Source organism: Micropterus salmoides, unplaced genomic scaffold, assembly GCF_014851395.1.
Source record: "Micropterus salmoides isolate LMB-PRFRI ecotype aquatic unplaced genomic scaffold, ASM1485139v1 Ms_hic_scaffold_15, whole genome shotgun sequence".
Classification (NCBI taxonomy): Eukaryota; Metazoa; Chordata; class Actinopteri; order Centrarchiformes; family Centrarchidae; genus Micropterus; species Micropterus salmoides.
Genome location: NW_024040596.1, coordinates 4,111,227 through 4,128,992, shown reverse-complemented (window position 1 = coordinate 4,128,992; position 17,766 = coordinate 4,111,227). Strand labels below are relative to the sequence as shown.

Genomic DNA, 17,766 nt, shown 5'->3' with positions numbered 1-17,766 from the left:
ACACAGCTAAAGTTATAACTATAATGCTAATGTTACACCTGATGTGAAAGCTACTGAGCAAACATTCAAATTGTTTGGCCAATTTCTATGTAAAATTGAGTTTAAATATGTTGATTTTTGTAGTGGTTTATGGTAAGATGTGGAACAATGATGTTGTGGACTTGTGAGTAACTTATACCATCTGCTAGGTTATGGTCGCAGTCTGAAGAGTCTTTGATTTGGATAACACTAGGGCCGTTAACGGTCCTACACTAGCTTGTTTCTTACGACCCGCCTTTCTCTGCTTCTGATTGGCTAGTAGTCCTTACCTGGGAACTGCGCATGTGCAACTCCCAACAAAGATTTTGTACAAGTAAGACAAGCAAGAGCGGAGCGTACAACACACAGGGTGAAAAGAGGAGCTGCAGCAATGTGCAGTATGAGAAAAATATGGTGTTTTTTGAAAATTAAACCATGTAAACCTGTTCTGGTACAACCCATAAATAAGACTTTGAACCTGAAAATTAGCATAATACCACCTCTTTAAAAGGTGTTGTTGTACGGCTGAAGACAAGATAGCTGAAGGAGTTGCATGGTGTACTGCAGAAGAGTTGCACAACATGTTTTAAATTGTGATGGACTCAGTGAACCTGACACAGCTCTTGCAAACTGTAGTGCTGAAAGTTAAGAAAAAATACACAGACCCGACACAGCAGATGTCTCTATCTTCACTTAAACTTGACATTAATTCAACAACATCTCATTTTTCACACTACATGTTAGTTCTTCACTTAGTCACTTTTAGCAGATACGTCCACTTATTCTGAGACTCTTTGGCGTGCAAGTGGAGAAATCAACATCGAGCAGTCAAAAATAACAAGCCCTTTGCCTTGTCTGAACTGGCACAGAATGAAGACTAAGTGATAACTACTTCATCATGCATTTTCTTTGAGAGCTACAAGTTCAGACTTAGTTCACTTCTTTCTTTCATTCCCTAAACATTTTTTAACTGTCACATTAGTTACTATGGTCGAGTGCAAGCTTACAGTTAGTCTCCCCCTTTCTGTACCTTTGCTATATGATACAAAGACATATTAGGCTACATTTATGTGTTAATATAAGTTGTCATAATTTCAGACACTAAAATAATACAATAACACAATCAAGCCATATTTACATTTAAATTTTTGGCATCTGTACATTGCTACATGTCTAAGTGACTTACAATAAATTATCTCCCAGAAATGCAATATTCCTGTAACTCTCCCCCTTAAATAAAGCTTGCGATTATCATCAGTATAACTCATACAGGAAACAGTAGTATAACCTTATCTATCTGCAGATGGCCAGTTGAGCTCTGTTGCCAAAACCTTCCAAGCTCAGAAAAGATAGCAGTCTTTTTTTAACAAACCACAGTGAGTCGTGAAGGGGTGAATAGGACAGGACTACATCCCTAATTAGTATCCTTGTTGGTGTCATTCACCCCCTGTGAAACATGCAAAATATGTATCCAATTATATGTCAACATTCAAGAGATTAAAGCTTCCTGTAAGCTACAGAGAGACACTAATAATGTATCCCCAGCTGCAGACTCCGTTGTCTACACACTGCCCTTCAAGATACAACACACTGTGCATACAGACAGATGAAGGGACATTTGGACAAAAGACTTACTTCTGTTGTTTTCTCCTGGATTAAGCAACATCAATAAAACCAGAAAGTACCTTATGAGCCAATTATAACCAACCGTCACAACCACAGTGGTTCAGGTTCATCAAAGTAGGACCAGTGGAATAGTAGCGAGCCTTTACATCATTATAGTTACATTACATTTATTCATTTAGCTGGCGCTTTTATCCAAAGCGACTTACAATTGCTACATATGTCAGAGGTTGCGCACCGCTGGAGCAACTAGGGACACATTGGTGTCTCACAGTGGATTTGAACCAGGGTGTCTCACACCAAAGGCATGTGTCTCATCCACTGTTCCATCACCACCCCAGTTTTAAACATTAAGCATCAGACATACTTTGAAGATGCGTGATCCATTAAAGTGTTGTCAAAACTGGATGAGTCCTGTCTAAAATCTTCAACCTTTAATTATACTGCTTTTATCCGCCCAATTTGTGTTTATACTGGAATATTACACCAAAGTGCATATCTTTCCAACTCAGAGAGAAACCAAAAGGAACACGAGTCAAAAGGAAAAAACTGCAATGGGTTTGGGTCGCCAGTCGTTAACTACACAACAACGCATCAAAACGGCGACACATTTCTGACACATCGCCGACGTCTCCCAGATCTCTAGCATGCCAAATATCTGCCGGAGTCGGCCGACTCGACATCCACAACCAGCCAATGAGAGCAGGCTGCTGGCAGAGCAGGCAGCTACTTTTTCAACGCAAAACACTTTTTACTCACCTCCAGCTCTCTGTAGCTCAGACAATCCCTGCTACCTGCGTGTGCTAATCCATTCTTTCACCCAGATTCTTTGTCTTTATAATTGCTATCTTTATAATAACAAACAACTGTTTCGTGTGTAGGTTCGCGTCATTTCCCGTTTCACATTTCAAGTGTGTTTTCTCGACAAAATGTGGTTTGGAGACCAGCGTCGGGTGACAGAGTCTCTGTCAGCTCGTGTAGTGTGTGACCCCCTGTCACCGATCAGTCACATAGTGTGAACGCCACGACTTCAAGACTCCCGTCACAAGACGGAGAGTTGTGTTGTGTGAACGGCACGGGCATCGGCCGATGCTGAAAGTCGTGTAGTCTGCACAAGGCATTAGCGGGGTATATGTATATTTCTATTTCTAGAAGCCTAGGTTATTTCTTAATTCTACTTCTACTTCACCACTCACTAGCCTGGGCTACTTGAATTGGCTCCCTTTCCCTTCAGTTCTCTTTTCTCCAAACTTTCTTTCGCACACTACTGCAAACACTGCAGCTTGCCCTGCCTCTTTCTGTCTCTCTCTTCCTGTATGTGTCTGTGCTGCTGATGTAGTGGTAGCATTATGTCCCCGAACAGACACAGAACTTGTCTGATGGATTTTTGCATCAGCAATTCATTTTTACAGCAGCAAGTAAGCCACATGAGGAGCAGGCTTGTTAATGATGCAGCCTATTAAAACAAAACCAACATGGTACCGAATAACATCTGCACTGGTGTAGGCCTGCAGGTAACGATGATTTTAGTACTATTATTTAAGCGATTCATCGATGCATTGTTTAAGAAGTACTTTATCTTGGCAGCGGCGGCTAGCCTTCAACTCAACAATCAATCATGGTTTCAGTTAAATGCTAAAGTTGCTGTTACTGTTACCGTGTCTTTGGTCCGCTGACAGAACACCGGGTGCTTTCTGATCAGGTGCCGTCGTGCTGTTGCCGAGGCGACATAAGTTGCGTTTTGCAGTGGACGGACTGTGACATTACAGAGTAGTTGTTTTCTTTTAGCTTGAAATAATCCCATACTTTGGACACTTTCTTCTTTGTCCCTCGCTATTTTCTCTCTCTTCCTCCACTTTGCAAACACTTTTCCATCATAAACACGTCGTATTCACACAGTGTAAATGTCCGTGTGCTATATAGTTATATGGATTAAACAAAGCGTTGATGCATTTTAGTAATAGATTTAATGGATGAATTGTTTCAGCCCTACACTCCACTGTCACTTTACCTGGTCCGTGCTTGTCAAATGCACGCGTCTTGTAACGTATTAGGTAGCATTTGTCTGTGTTTCTCTGCAAAATGCTAAAATGTAGGTTATCTGGGTAGCAGTCAGTCATATAGTGTACCTGGGCGGCCCGCCCAAGTAAAGTCTATGTGTGGGAAACAATGTTATACTACAGGAGCTGAACATAGCTATCATGGCCACTGTAGTGTGTGGCCAGGAGTTTTTCCTTATCTCAGTCGAGGGTTTAAGGATAGAGGGTATCATATGCTGTATAGATTTGTGATATTGGGCTATATTAAAAAATGTACTTGAAATTATTTGTTTATTGATATTGTTGCTGATTGTGTTGATAGACAAATTGATTAATCCACTAATTATTTCACCATTATTTACATGAGGTGTACATCACATGGTGTTATGTTAGCTTGCACAAGGCGATGGGGCAAAATGATGATGATTCATATGGTGACCAACATTTCAATTTACTGCTCACTTAGAGTAACCTAACAATGCTTTTATGAAGGGAATATTCAATGAGTAATCAGGGAAGGAGAGTCTCTTCAAAAACGCGCCATTTGTAACTTGTAAACTGTAAATGACACTTGAGGTGATAAAACACATTTCAATACATAGTACATGATGTGTTCAGTGGTAGCTACCTATGAGCATGCCACTAAATGGAAGCTAGTTATGGAAATACTGAATGTCGTCTGACACTCTGACACTTCCAGTGCAGACAAATGAGTAACATCACAAAATTTTTATCCATTTGGCCCAGTATATTACGATCAACCGATTGCCAGTTTGCTGTGCTATCTTCTCCTGCTAGTGAGCAAAAAAGATGGCACAGAGATTTCTCGGATATGGGTTTTTGAAATGAGTCGGCTCTCAAACTGCCCTCAGTGCTGAGGCTACCCTACTTTCAAATGCGAAAGAAAAGGCTAACTTCACCATCTTGTCAAGTTAGTGGAGAAATGACCGATGAGACAGTATCGTCTCTCTAAATATAGAGGCACGGAAGTATCCTCTGCCAATTTCTACAGGCAACAGTGCAAAGGACGCACAGATTAACCTCTGGCTCATGCTCCTCCGAGTCCATTTGTCATCTCCCCTACTGTGTCAGCTTCAGGTGGACAGGCATTTGCTCACACAGGAGACATATCTTCACCACACTGCAATGAAGTCAGCCTTTTATCTGGGAATAGGATAACAATGATTCAAAGGTGTGACGCAGAACCAATTTCCCTAGAGCAAAGTCTTTTGGTTGAGCATCTATGTTGTACATGATGATAAATCACATGTGGTATTACAGTCTAGTGTTTACTGTATATTGTTCAGGAAATTGCTTGTAGTTCACTGACTAACTCAGCAGACATTGTCTCTCTTTCATTTATTGTCTTTCATTACACCCAAAATTCCCAGAAAACAGAGTCAACCAGCTCCCTAAACTAGCATTTCTGCTGCATGTTTTACAACAAGGTGTCCTTTACACAGAAGATACAGTAAGAGGAAAAGACAGCGACAACAAACACATGATAACTAGACAACCTGTGTACGAACTGGAGGGATCACCATGAGCGGAAGTCAACCCTTTGTCTCTGGGAAGTACAGTAACCCACAGTGATGCTGTGATGGGAGCAAGCTGGTAATGTCAATCCTAGGCCACATGCACCAATGGGATTTCAAGCAAGTCTGTTTTTCCATTTCAAAAAAATGTCACTTATTGCAACTTTTGGTGATGTATGAGGCAGTGATGATCAAGAAGCTCAAGAAACGCCGGACAAAGACTGGAAAGCCACTTTGAGGGCTGTTGGTAATGGGCACAAAAAATTGCTTTCTTACAGCAGAGATTACATATTTCTTGCTGTTATTATGACTCACACAACGCATTTTCACGTTCGAACATTATTATTTAATCCATTCAGCCTACTGTAAGCACCACAAAAAAGAAGGCTTCTTTAAAATTCATCTGACAAACTCAGGCTTGCTGCAACTATTTTGTGTATAAAGAAAATGAGTGTCTGCCAAATCAAGAGCTTAAATGCAGAGCTGTTTTTAAGGCTGTTGGAACAAGTCCAAGTCACATCTCGGGTCTATAGGGGGCAAGTCCAAGTCAAGTCTCGAGTATCTAGAGGGTAAGTCCAAGGCATGTCTTAGGTCTTTAGCGAACAAGTCCAAGTAAAGTCTCAGGTCTTTAAGAGGTGGGTCCAGGTCATAGCTCAAGTCTTTAGAAATGAAGTCCAAGTAACATCTCGGGTCTATAGGGGACAAGTTCGAGGCAAGTCTCAAATCTTTAGGACTTGTAAGTCAAAAAACATTTTTCCAGTCAGTACGTTGTGTAGAAATTACAATAACACTAGCTTTACTAGTGAAAAAATAAACATAACTGCAAATCAAGCCTAACTTGCAGCTCTTGTCAACATACATAAACAGTACAGCAGTTGCTGAAGCTAAGTTTGTCTAATGCATTTAAGTTCAGGTGACTCGCTGTGTTTTACAGTACATCTAATGAACAAATCAACAGAGCTAGTTTAGCTCACAATAAATTTTAAGACAGCCTGGTCGCTCATATTTGTATGTTAGCATTTGCAGTTTTATTAATGAATTAATTATTTATACTGTTACAGTGTAGAGTGCTGTCCATTATCTAACCTAATTTAGAGTTTTACTGCTACAACTGCAAGTGTGTACTAGTCATCTCCATTATGATATTAATCATTCATGACAGTTTGGCTCAACACATATCAAGCATGGAAAGCATGTGTGTAAGCATGTGTGTAAGCATGTGTGTAAGCATGTGTGTAAGCATGTGTGTGTGTGTGTGTATACAAAAAGAGAACAAACAAAGTGAATTGCATCCCTTTATGAAATATTCAAGAGACATTTCATGAAGTTCGAATCATTAATTGTCTGTGTTATAACACAGGTCTTGACCCCAAAAAAGAGCTGCTGCTTTTCCTGCAGTGAAATTGCTTCACGGTGAGAGTCATGTTGAGACTAAACTCTTTTCTCATTAAATAAAATTAAAGGCCTGCAAACTGTGCAGAAAACATAAGGTAACACCTGATTGACAAGGCAGAGAAGTGTCTTCACTTTCTAGTTATAGGTGTATTCATCTAATGAACTGAAATGCTTTTTAGTGACAGTTAAGCTAGTACTTTTTTAAAATCTACTCTATATCACAAATACTAATTCAGATGGCACATGCTACACAGTTCCTCTCTATGGCCTGAGGCTCCCTAATAAAAGCACCACTTCAAACAGCAAGTGAGCATTTAATTAAATTTCTCCACAAATTAATGAGACACACTGTTTATACCTCCATGACAAAATTAGTGAAGTCACCAAGACTGTGCACCAGTGATACTGATGTTTAGTATCAAAGAGGCTCATGGAATACCTTATTGTTCTACCTCTCAAGAGCATGTAAATGACATGCAAATAGTAACAGCTAATGTCCCTCTTTGAAGAAAACCTTGCTGAAGGCCATTGTAATGTAAGTAGCCTAAACTGCTTCTCTGTATTTACCCATGGTTTGTATCTTAATATCTTTGATGGATTCAATGCATAATTGCCAAATTTTAATGCATTTTTGTAATACTGCTTTGAAGCTTTTGTCTTGGAAAATTTAAACACTCAGCATAATTGTCCTTTTGTGCTTTGAGGTTAAAATGCTAAACGTGTGTTGTTTACAAATGTTAACCATCAATAAATGTCAGCTGATGGCTTGCAGGAAACTGGAGCCTCTGACATGCAAAACGTGTTAAATGCTTTCTTAAGGAAAGGGTACAAGAATGTTCAGCCCTGTAATGAATAAATCTCAAGTTTAAATTTGAATACATTCAGATAAAATACAATAAATATGATGCTTGCTCTTACACCACAATAGCATTATACTGCAACACCATGTAATATTTTACTAGAGTATGTCTATCTGCAAAACCACATTTTCTTTCTGTTTTATCTACAGATAAGAACACTAAACTAAGATGGTACAGACAGTGGACAGAACAACAACAAACAGCTATCATGTTGTTGCTATTCTGGCCATGAGTTTGAGGAAGTTGACCAGTGGGCATACCTATCAAAAAATGTGTGTCGTTCTTTAAGCTACAGTAGATCAGTAAAAGTCTGCCCTCTTTCTAAATGACTTTTAATAGGGTTGTAACTTGTTGTAACTTAACTTGTTTGGTATATACGGCAAGTTGGGCAATATAATTTTTAAAACTCCCAAATATCAATATAAGTATTGCACATAGCTTCTCTTACAAATAAAGTGTTTTATTTATACGCAATAAAATGCATCCTTGGTGCACTCTGGGGCTTTGCTGCTACAGCCTTACTTGGCCAGTAGCTAATTATAGCTAATATTAGCTGATGTTAGCTTAATTTAGATAGATATTGCTATGTAACTGACATTACTAAGTAGCGCTGACCTCAAATAGTCAAAGATTTGATGCTTCGATGGTCGGAGCCTGATTCGACTGTCAATCTGATATCTCTTCGCAGTGAAACGAGGATCATGCCATTTTGACTATAAGGGGGAGCTCAACGTCTGATTTTACATAGAACTACCAGTTTTCTCCCAATAAGTTAATATACAGCCTGTTACAATATACATTTCAGCGTTTATTGCTGTAAATAAACATGTGAAAAGAAAAAAAAGGTTTTAATAAATGTTTTTAAAGTGTGTGAATAAATCCAAAATTGTAACCCTAACCCTTAGGGAAGGGGGCGACAGTGCGCATGTGTAGGCGAAGAGGAACAAAGTATCTAGGTGAAGAGACGGAGCCCCAGCTTCACCAGTGTTGTGCCGACTTGTCCACACCTCATGTCCACTTCGGATCATTAATCACTAATTGCTGAAGAACACAAAGAATATTATGTTGTTTTGAAACAGACCCGTGAGGAACCGCGACGTGCTTGTTGTTGTCGGCCGCACGGCATGCACACAAAACTCTGCACAAGACCGGTGAATGACAGGCGAGCAGAGAGAAAACGGTCAACCACAAGCCTCAGTTTAGCTGGAAATGTACATTGTAAGTTACACTGACTAATAAATAGAGACTGCAGCTCTGCAGCTTCTTAAGATTAAAGTGGAGCTACTGTGTGTAGCGCCCCCCCCGCTCACAATCGCCGCCGCACAAACACACATGACTCAACTATAGACAAGACGGGGACAGGCCTATTACTAAGCCAGTTCACTGACTTACCTGTACTACTGTTATACCACGCTGTAGTATTTACCATATTCCTGTAATTGCCAGTTGTGGCCACAGGGGCCACTGTTGCATATGCTTGCCTTTAACAGAAAGACAGCAGTTTGAATATTTCATTGGCTAGTAAACGTTCCTAATAGTTAGTATGTTTGCCTTCTAACATTCAACAAAATGTGATGTCTTTACAAAGATTACAGAACTTTCTACTTCCACTTGACAGTACCTCCACAATAACTTAAAAACTTTGGTAAATCTGGTGCTAACCCTGGTCACACACCCTCTAAAATGCTTTCACGCAATATGTACTGTTCAGAGATCACATGCTGACATACACACTGGCATATTTGTTTGGCTGTGACTTGAGCCTGAAGCAAAATGTACAGAAATTAGTGGTTATCAGCTGAGGAATATCTTCAAAATTAGATCAAACCTTTTCCTTAGTAAAAGAGAAAATTATACATGCTTTTATATCCTCCAGCCATGATTATTTCAATGCCTTGTTTACTTGTCTGAACGGTTGAGCTATGGAACCGCTCCAAATTGTTCAAAATGCAGCAGCAAAACTACTGACCAGAACAAAGTGTTTCTCACACCATAACCCAACTGGCTCAATTCTCTTTTAGATGTCATTTCAAAGAGTATGTCACTTAACTTCTAACCCCTTATTTTCCTCACTTTGGTAAGTAGTTTGTGCTTCTTGCTTGAAAAGCGCTCTATAAATAAACTGCTGTTGTTATGATCACACATTTGACCTTGCAATGCCCAAGGTTCAATCTGTGGCACTTATGTTGTGATATTCTGATTAATAGCATACTAGATATTATTCTAGGAGTAGCGGTTGGTTTCTGGACCTCTGGAATTGCCTTTATTTCAAATCTGCTGTTGTCTGCAGTGTGCACTATACCTGATGGGTAAACACAACAGGATACATATACAAATGCACAGAGAGTGGGAAGAAAAAGGTGCTGCTGAGGGCGACCACAATGTAACCACACATGAAAGGCAATCCAAACTTTGTTAGCAAAGGATGCTTAATATAAAGATAGGAAAAGACTTTGGCACTGTGACAACAAAATGTCACGTCAGTCTATCCATCAGAAGGTTTTCACATATTACAAGTTCTGCCCATAAACTGTAAATATTACTTCCATTCAAGGAAGTGATGCATAAGAACCGGCTGTATGTCACTGAAAGATAAGAGAAGGCAGACATTTGGCATTAAAGGCATACAGTGAATGTTGGAGTTCATCACCAATCCTCTCAGCTGCCTTCAGCCACTATCTGACCTACCACACATGCAATGACCTTTCTGGACTTTCTTCTTAACTGCACAGTTTTCATTTGTGAAGTCAGGCCAGCTCAGTGTTTTCTCACAGGAATGAAGGAGTTGAAGATGAGTATTACAGCTCCCCCTCCACTTTGGACCAGACATGTATCTACTCAGACCTTCCTCGGAGTGTCAGAGTATCTGACTTCAAATCCCAAGGGTCTCATTATCTCCTGCAAGGCTGTTGTTGCGACATGACAGGACAGGAGGAGGTGCCAGGCGGTTCAGGTGTGGGTCTTGGCCGGCATAGGAACTGCTGTCGGTGTGGACTTTGGCCCTGCCTGACGCCACATCGACCCCCTCACTACTGAAGACCTAACAAAGCCTTCAACACAACAAACTCAGTAGTGCATCAGCTGTGATGTTGACACGCAGCGAGATTTCAGTCAAAGCACTGGTTAGAATATGGGTTGTGTATTATTACTGTGTGGGATATTAAACAAAATAACACTCCTTGAACAAAACTGCAAGATACAAAAGCCGATTTGTTTTTATTTTTACGAGTCAGTCAGTTTGCCGAGTCACTTTGAGGCGCAGATATTCTGTTTAAAAATGAGTTTACACTTGTGAAAGACAAATATCACAGCAAAACTGAATGTAATAGGAATGCTACAGCGATAATATCACGTACCACAAGGTAAGACACTACATGCAAGGCCCAACCAAGAAAAAGAAAAACTGAAGCCGGACATATAGTAGTGTGAATATGTACAAACCTCGCACTCAGCTGCACTTTACGCGCGGGTTTCAGGACAAAAACGGCCCCCTTGCGCTGTCGTACAACAGCTCAGGCAAAGTGTGAACACGGCGAACACAGTTAAAATAACAATCTGCACATACACACATGCCTTTTTTCAATCCTCTTACCTTCACTTCGGCAAGACCCTAAACGGGCGACACAGGAGAGCGAAACGGCGCACAAAACCCACCACTTGTAGGATGGAGCCATGCTGCTGAACGGGGCGCTGATCCGGGCTGAATGTAAAGTTCAGAGGAAAACTTCATCAGGTTGAAGGGCTGAAGTTGCGAGTGTGTGGGTGCGTACTTCCGCTTGATAACGCCGTGCCAGTCAGGCACTATGAAATTGGAATTCCCAGCAATTTCCTGGTGGGCCACTTCAATGTGAAGACTAAAATAGCCTATATCCCTTGACTCATAACGTTTCAGAGGAATTAAATGAAAAGCAAATCATTTTATTTTATTATTATTTAGTTTGTGTATCATAGGGGAGATCTGGCATGGTTGTAACAACACCAATTCCACCAAATAGAGATAAGATAGGAGATAGGTAATCATTCCAGTATTTACCTACCTCCCCCCCCCCCCCCCCCCCCCGATCAGGCAAGGTGCTTGACATCAAGTCTGGAAAGAGGTGCATTCAGAATATATAGAGAAAAAATGATTTTGAGGTAAGAAAGTAAAGTTTTTGACCAAGACTATTTATTGTTTAGTATCTATACTATTGTAGATAAAATTGTTTGATTTATATTACATTGAAATATTGATTGAGTCCCGGTACGCCAAAGAGTAAAATATAGAAGTGCTGGGATATGTACCGGTGAATACCGGCCCGCTTCAAGCACTGACTGTGACTCTGAATAAGAATATACACACACTGACACACACACACACATACACACATCTTTTTAGTTAGACCTAAGGATGTACAGAGATGTTCTTTAATTAATTACATTTTAGTAGTATTTATTAAGTATACTTTTAAGTAAGTTTATTCTATAGATAAATTTACATACACAAAGTCTGTTAAAGCAAGAGAGAAACATTGTTTTTTTTATATAACTACCTGTTTTGGAAGCATGTCATGTAGTGTGGCATCTGTTTTTGCTTCTTTTGTCTTATTGTTACAACCTAACCTGGTATTGGGAACAAGGCAACACATTGCATTTGACATCAACTCACGAGGTCTGATATTCTTGTAGAGGATTGAATTGGTGCCATTTGTAGTGAACAAATGTGGGTTCTTTGTATAAAAATTTGAGAACTCTAGCTTAAAAAATTCAGTGAGTTATAGTTTTTGAAACAAAAATTGTTACAACCATACCCAGTCTCCCCTATTAATATTAATATTATATTACCCGTATTCATTTCTTATCGTTTTTGCCATTTTAGGAGTGGCGCGTGAATGCTAACAGGATTTTAGCCAACCTGTACCAGTGCATCTCAGCTGAAAACTCGATCCTGCTGTTTAGCACAAACACACGAGCTCTTTCTCTCACCCTCACTCTCTATTGGGATCAGATGAACTGTGGCAAATCCAGCCCCAGGTTGCATCTTTTCAACCCCTCAACAACACTTTAATCCGCAGCAATTCATTTGATGAGATGAGACATTTTCATCTGAAGCCCATTACCCACACTCAGCTGTCTGTTTCATTCAGGAAATTCGTACCGGAGTTATGGCCTTTGGAGAGGGTTTTTGGGAGCTTTCAGCTGGTCCAGGCCACTACCGGTGACATATGCTGTAATTGAGCTTCAGGCAGGCACATATCTGCTGAATTTATAGTCTGCCAGCCCCTTTGTACCCCATACTTTCATAACTTCAATGAATTCACTGTGTTAAATACTGCACTGAATTTATGTACAATAAACACTATGAAAAAATTCCAAAGTCCAAAGATTTGATACACAGTTGGGGGTCAAGATGGGCGCCATCTGCTGTACAGATTGTAAAGCCCTCTGAGACACATTTTCTGAATTTGGGATATATAATTAAAATTAACTTGACTGGTCTTAAGATAAAAGCAAAAGCAATGTCATTTGTTAAAGCACCAGCAAACTGGGCTATTTCCCTTTTGAGAGACTCCACGTGAAATTAAGATGTAACAATTGTAACAACATTCAAACCTTAATATATAAATATCTTTAAAACAGAAAGATTAACTACACACAGACACTGTACCAACTCACTGCTACATATCGTAACCAGGACCAGTCGCAAGGTAACTCCAAGAAATTGTGTAGAACATAACTCCTGAAAAATGGCGAACTGTTGTTTTTACACTAAGCTTTTTGTATGGATTAAACTAACGAGACATGTTATTTAGTTCAAGCTTTAAATGTGCCGGTAAGCAGACATTGTTACTTTTGGACACAGCCAGCCTACAAGTACTCATGATCTTGATAAAGGGTTTTGGCTTTTAGATACTAGATAGATGTTAATTAAACAGATCAACTGAATTCCTGTAGTGGTTTTAGTGTACTGGATTCTTTATAACTTCAAACTGCTGTCAGGGAAGTGAAAGATATTCAAAGAAAGTTAAAGATATTGCTGTTTGACATCGTTCCAAAACTGATGGCCACGATCAAACTTTTTGTGCTGTCCCCAGATGGTGCCACACTTGCCTCTCTTTCTGGACAACACTGAGACAAGGGGCCCTGGTCCAACTCCCCAGAACAGCTGGGAAAATCTGTGCAGGGAAAGTTAATATTTGTTTCCTCTTCCCGAACTGACGCTGAGGTGCCATCAAATCAGCCCCCTAAACCCCAACTGCTCTCATGGAGCTCATAAACAGCCAGCAGCAGAAGACAGTGGTCACACTGGTCAGCTCCCAAGAGTGACTGTGTGGAACTTTATTAGTGTGATGCACAATAGGAAAAGAGCACAGATGCTCGGTCCTTTGGTAAATAAAGGTTTCCATATATAATAATAAAGTAAGATAAATAAGTAAATTAAGATATCATTGGAAATGTCATTAAGATAGACTGTCCCATGGAGATTTTATTAACTGTATGAGTCAGTTAAATCACGTCAACCACCTTCAGTAAACTATGACTATTTCTTTCTGCCTGGGCCAATATCTAACTAAGAATTGCTTTTCTTGAGAAATGGTGTGTCATCATTAATAAAGGTTTCATATTCTGAGGTGCAGCCTGCTGTCTTGAAGAAGCCCTATATGGATTTCTGGCACAACTTCACCTGCTTCCAAGGAGCAAAAAGGAGGGAAATTGTGCACTATGTGGAAAACATTATTGTCGGACCAGCCTGCTGTATTCACATCGATTTAAAGCACAGTGCACATGTGGTTCCAAACAGCAGCGGTCTCCTATGAATGCCAATCATTTGCAATTATTCCTAAGTAGCAATTTAGGAATAATGGAAATGTTCATTGCCAGTGCAGGAAGTAGAGTTAAACAGGTGGTATTATGCTTTTTCCCTCTCCTTTATTGAGTTATTTATCTTTTTTGTGCATGTAACAGGTTTGCAAAGTGAAAAAGCCCAAAGTCCAGCACAAAGGGAGTTCCCATCTCCCACAGAAAGCTCTGCTCTGAACCTCTTGAAAACAGCTCGTTTGTAGTCCAGCTTTTACTTCCTTTACTTGTGACGTCACAATGAAAACGCGTCATAAAGCCAAGCAGCTAGTGGGTCAGGCACGCCCTCAAACCAAGCTAGTCTGAGCGGAGGCCCTTTGGCTCGACTCGCCTTTGTTTGGTTTTCCATTGTAGAAATGTTGCACCTGTACCTGCTTCCAGGTACTTTGTTTCAAGCGAGCGGAGGGATACTAAAATGTAACGTGAAAACAAGACAGACTGCTGATTGGTCAGAGAGAATCGTCACTATTCACTGCATCATCATTGCGTGCGCCAGACAGAGGCCATCAACAGGAAGTTTTATATTTTACAGTTTTTGTATGGAATTTCATCACTAAATCCACTTCTGAGAAGTTTTGAGGTGAGAAATCAGCTGTGTAGATTTCGAATATTAACAGTTTTACGAGAAGTGACGGCGAAACAAAAATGCTTGAATATTTTTGGAGTTGAGGAGCTTCGCAAGTGTCTGTGGGGGAAGCCTGTGCCAACCCGCGGGAGGAGCGTGAGGCCGGCCAGCCGCCCGCTCACAGAGCCCTCTGCTCCCGCCGTCACACAGACCGCTGCAGCAACAACGGCAGAGGAAAACACAGCTGGAAGGTTTTCTGCAACGGAAAACGGAGCAGGGCCGAGTAGAGTCGAGTCTATCGATTTGCGCTATGGTAGCATTTTTCGTTTAGTCCTAAAAGACGATTCCACTCCATCACAACCTGTAATTATGCTTTATTGGTTGTGAATTATATTTAAAATAAACACGGCAATCTAACTTCACAGACTGTTCAAGTGCAGAGTTGTTGTAAACGTTGGCTAACACAGCTAAAGTTATAACTATAATGCTAATGTTACACCTGATGTGAAAGCTACTGAGCAAACATTCAAATTTTTTTTGTGTTTTTATGTAAAACTGAGTTGAAATATGGTTATTTTTGTAGTGGTTTATGGTAAGATGTGGAACAATGATGTTGTGTGGCTGTGGACTTGTGAGTAACTTATACCATGTGCTAGGTTACGGTCGCAGTCTGAAGCGGCTTTGATTTGGATCATCCTTCTGTCAATCTTTTTATGACCAGTGCCATAGCCAATGCAGTCTAAACTGAATTGATTTATTAAATGTAACATAAGCTTTGTGGGGATGATGGCCTATCCAGAACAAAAGAAGAATACAGGTTACCTACCTCCCGAAACATAAACAGGAAAAAAGATGTCACCCTATGGTTACCTCGACTGATCTTTTAGATGTTATTGACATTCTGTACATATCGTATATTAACACTAGCAGAATTAGTGGTCACAGCACAGCACTGTCTTGTTGGCATCCAGGAAAAAGAAGGAGTCGAGCCAGCCTCGGCCGGTACCATTTTAAAGTAGGTGCCATCATACTCCAATCTGAACAGCAGCCACCACCTGCAACTCAACATACTGAGAAAACACAAAACAGCACCACCCTAAGGAAGGGAGGAAGAAACAGCACAGAAATACTCAGCCACACTCTTAACGATAATAAATCAGTGTTGTGTTAAACTGCTTGTTGTGCAGCCCTTAACTGAAAACAAAAACTTAATTAATTTGGGTTAAATCTACAAGGACCAAATAGCCCTAATCTTAACCAAGTGCTTATAGTTGCCAGTTCACAGGTGCCAATATTGTAGAAATAACCACTCAGAGAATGGTGGCAGGGAATATTTTGCAGATGCATACAATATAAATCCATAACAAAAATATCCTGTCTGATCTGCTGATAAAGTTGTGATGTAGTAGAATATGTATGGCAAACTAACTTTATATCTGAATGTGGTTGTCTTAATGTGGTTCTTGAACATACATTTGTTGTTAATTCTTACTATCTGCATCGGAAATGTAAATGAATGTGCAGTCAAATGACATTCTGTTTTGTTTCAGGATAATGAAACTTACTTTTAGGATTCCTGCACTGGGGAAAAGATGAATTACCTCAATTTTTTTTTTAAATAGAGCCTTGAAGTGCTGAAAATGACACTGAATCACTTGTAAACCGCCTGCCCACAGCCTTGGCCCTTTGTCGGTGTGTGCATGCTTGGTTGTACATTTGTGCACATGCGTGGGATGTCAGTGGACAAGAATGTGCCTGCCTGTGAGTGTAACTGTGCAGTGCTATTACTCACCCTGTTCAGGGAAACTGTGCCTCTGTGGTCTCCCCTACCTTCTGAATGGGAAGTCTTAGAGTGAGAGAAAGTAAAAGGCACATGGTCAAATCTGCCGCAAAGCCGTGATGGAATTTCCTGTGTGCTAATTTTCCCACGATTGTGACCTCAATATTTCTCACTTTAAACAATGTGTTGGAGGAGAAGACTCCTGACTTTGTGGCTTGTAGCGGATGATATCATGTCTGTGGGGTCCTTGATCATATCTGTCTACAGGGGGAAAAAATGTAATTGAAAATTTTATATATATTTTTACCAATCTATTGTTCTTTAGTTGAGACATTTGGTTCATTTAGTATGTTTACAAATGGAAATAAATAGTGCTGGGCAACAGTTAAAATTTTTAATATGCGCTAAATTGAATAATGAATTCTGAATTTGTGTACTGTGCACTGCTATATACACAAAAGTGCAATAACATGTGGTTTGCAAACACTTTAAACAAATAAGGTGCTTTGTCCCCCAGCAGTATTCCCTTTACTCAGTAGCAATAAAATATTTATTGTAAATCTCAAATTAAACATAAATGAAATATCAAAACATCAAATCAAATATTAAACCAAGTTCATTTGCCACTGCCAGGGCATTACATTTTATCTGGCTTGTTAAAACAAGTGACCGTCAGAGTCTAGTTTTCTCGGCAGAAACATTTTTCAATTTTAAGGGAGCAGCACATTTGGGCCTACAGAGCACAAGGTGTAGCGACAAGCGGGTGCGTTTCCGTACCCACGCACACGCCGGCCAGCTGCCGAACCTGAATTGTCTTGAACTTTTTGTACGCGACGCACAGCATATATCATTGTCATGTTTACTAAATAGGAGCAAAACTAGATGTAAATACTCTGTATTTCGACCACTCAGAGCGCTTTTACACTACATCTGCGTTGACCATTCACACACATTCATACACTGGAGAAACAGCCACCAGGGACAATTCGGGGTTCAGTATCATGCCTGAGGACACTTTGACACGCAGCCTGGAGGAGCCGGGTATTGAACCACCGGCCTAGCGCACAGAAGCCATTGCCATGGTTACTCTGGAGCGCTTGTCTCCCCTTCTGTTTAC

The 17,766-nt window shown here is 40.2% G+C and overlaps 1 protein-coding gene across 1 annotated transcript in view; it reads right to left on the bottom strand.

The window, feature by feature from the left end:
• The window catches only part of tfpia (tissue factor pathway inhibitor a), a 46,862-nt gene extending 35,631 nt beyond the window's left edge, over window positions 1–11,231 (bottom strand). The window contains exon 1 of the mRNA XM_038720077.1: window positions 11,063–11,231. Coding sequence (XP_038576005.1) covers window positions 11,063–11,144 — 82 coding nt within the window. The 5' untranslated portion in view covers window positions 11,145–11,231. The remainder of the gene's footprint in view (window positions 1–11,062) is intronic.
• Between the last annotated feature and the right edge of the window lie 6,535 nt (window positions 11,232–17,766).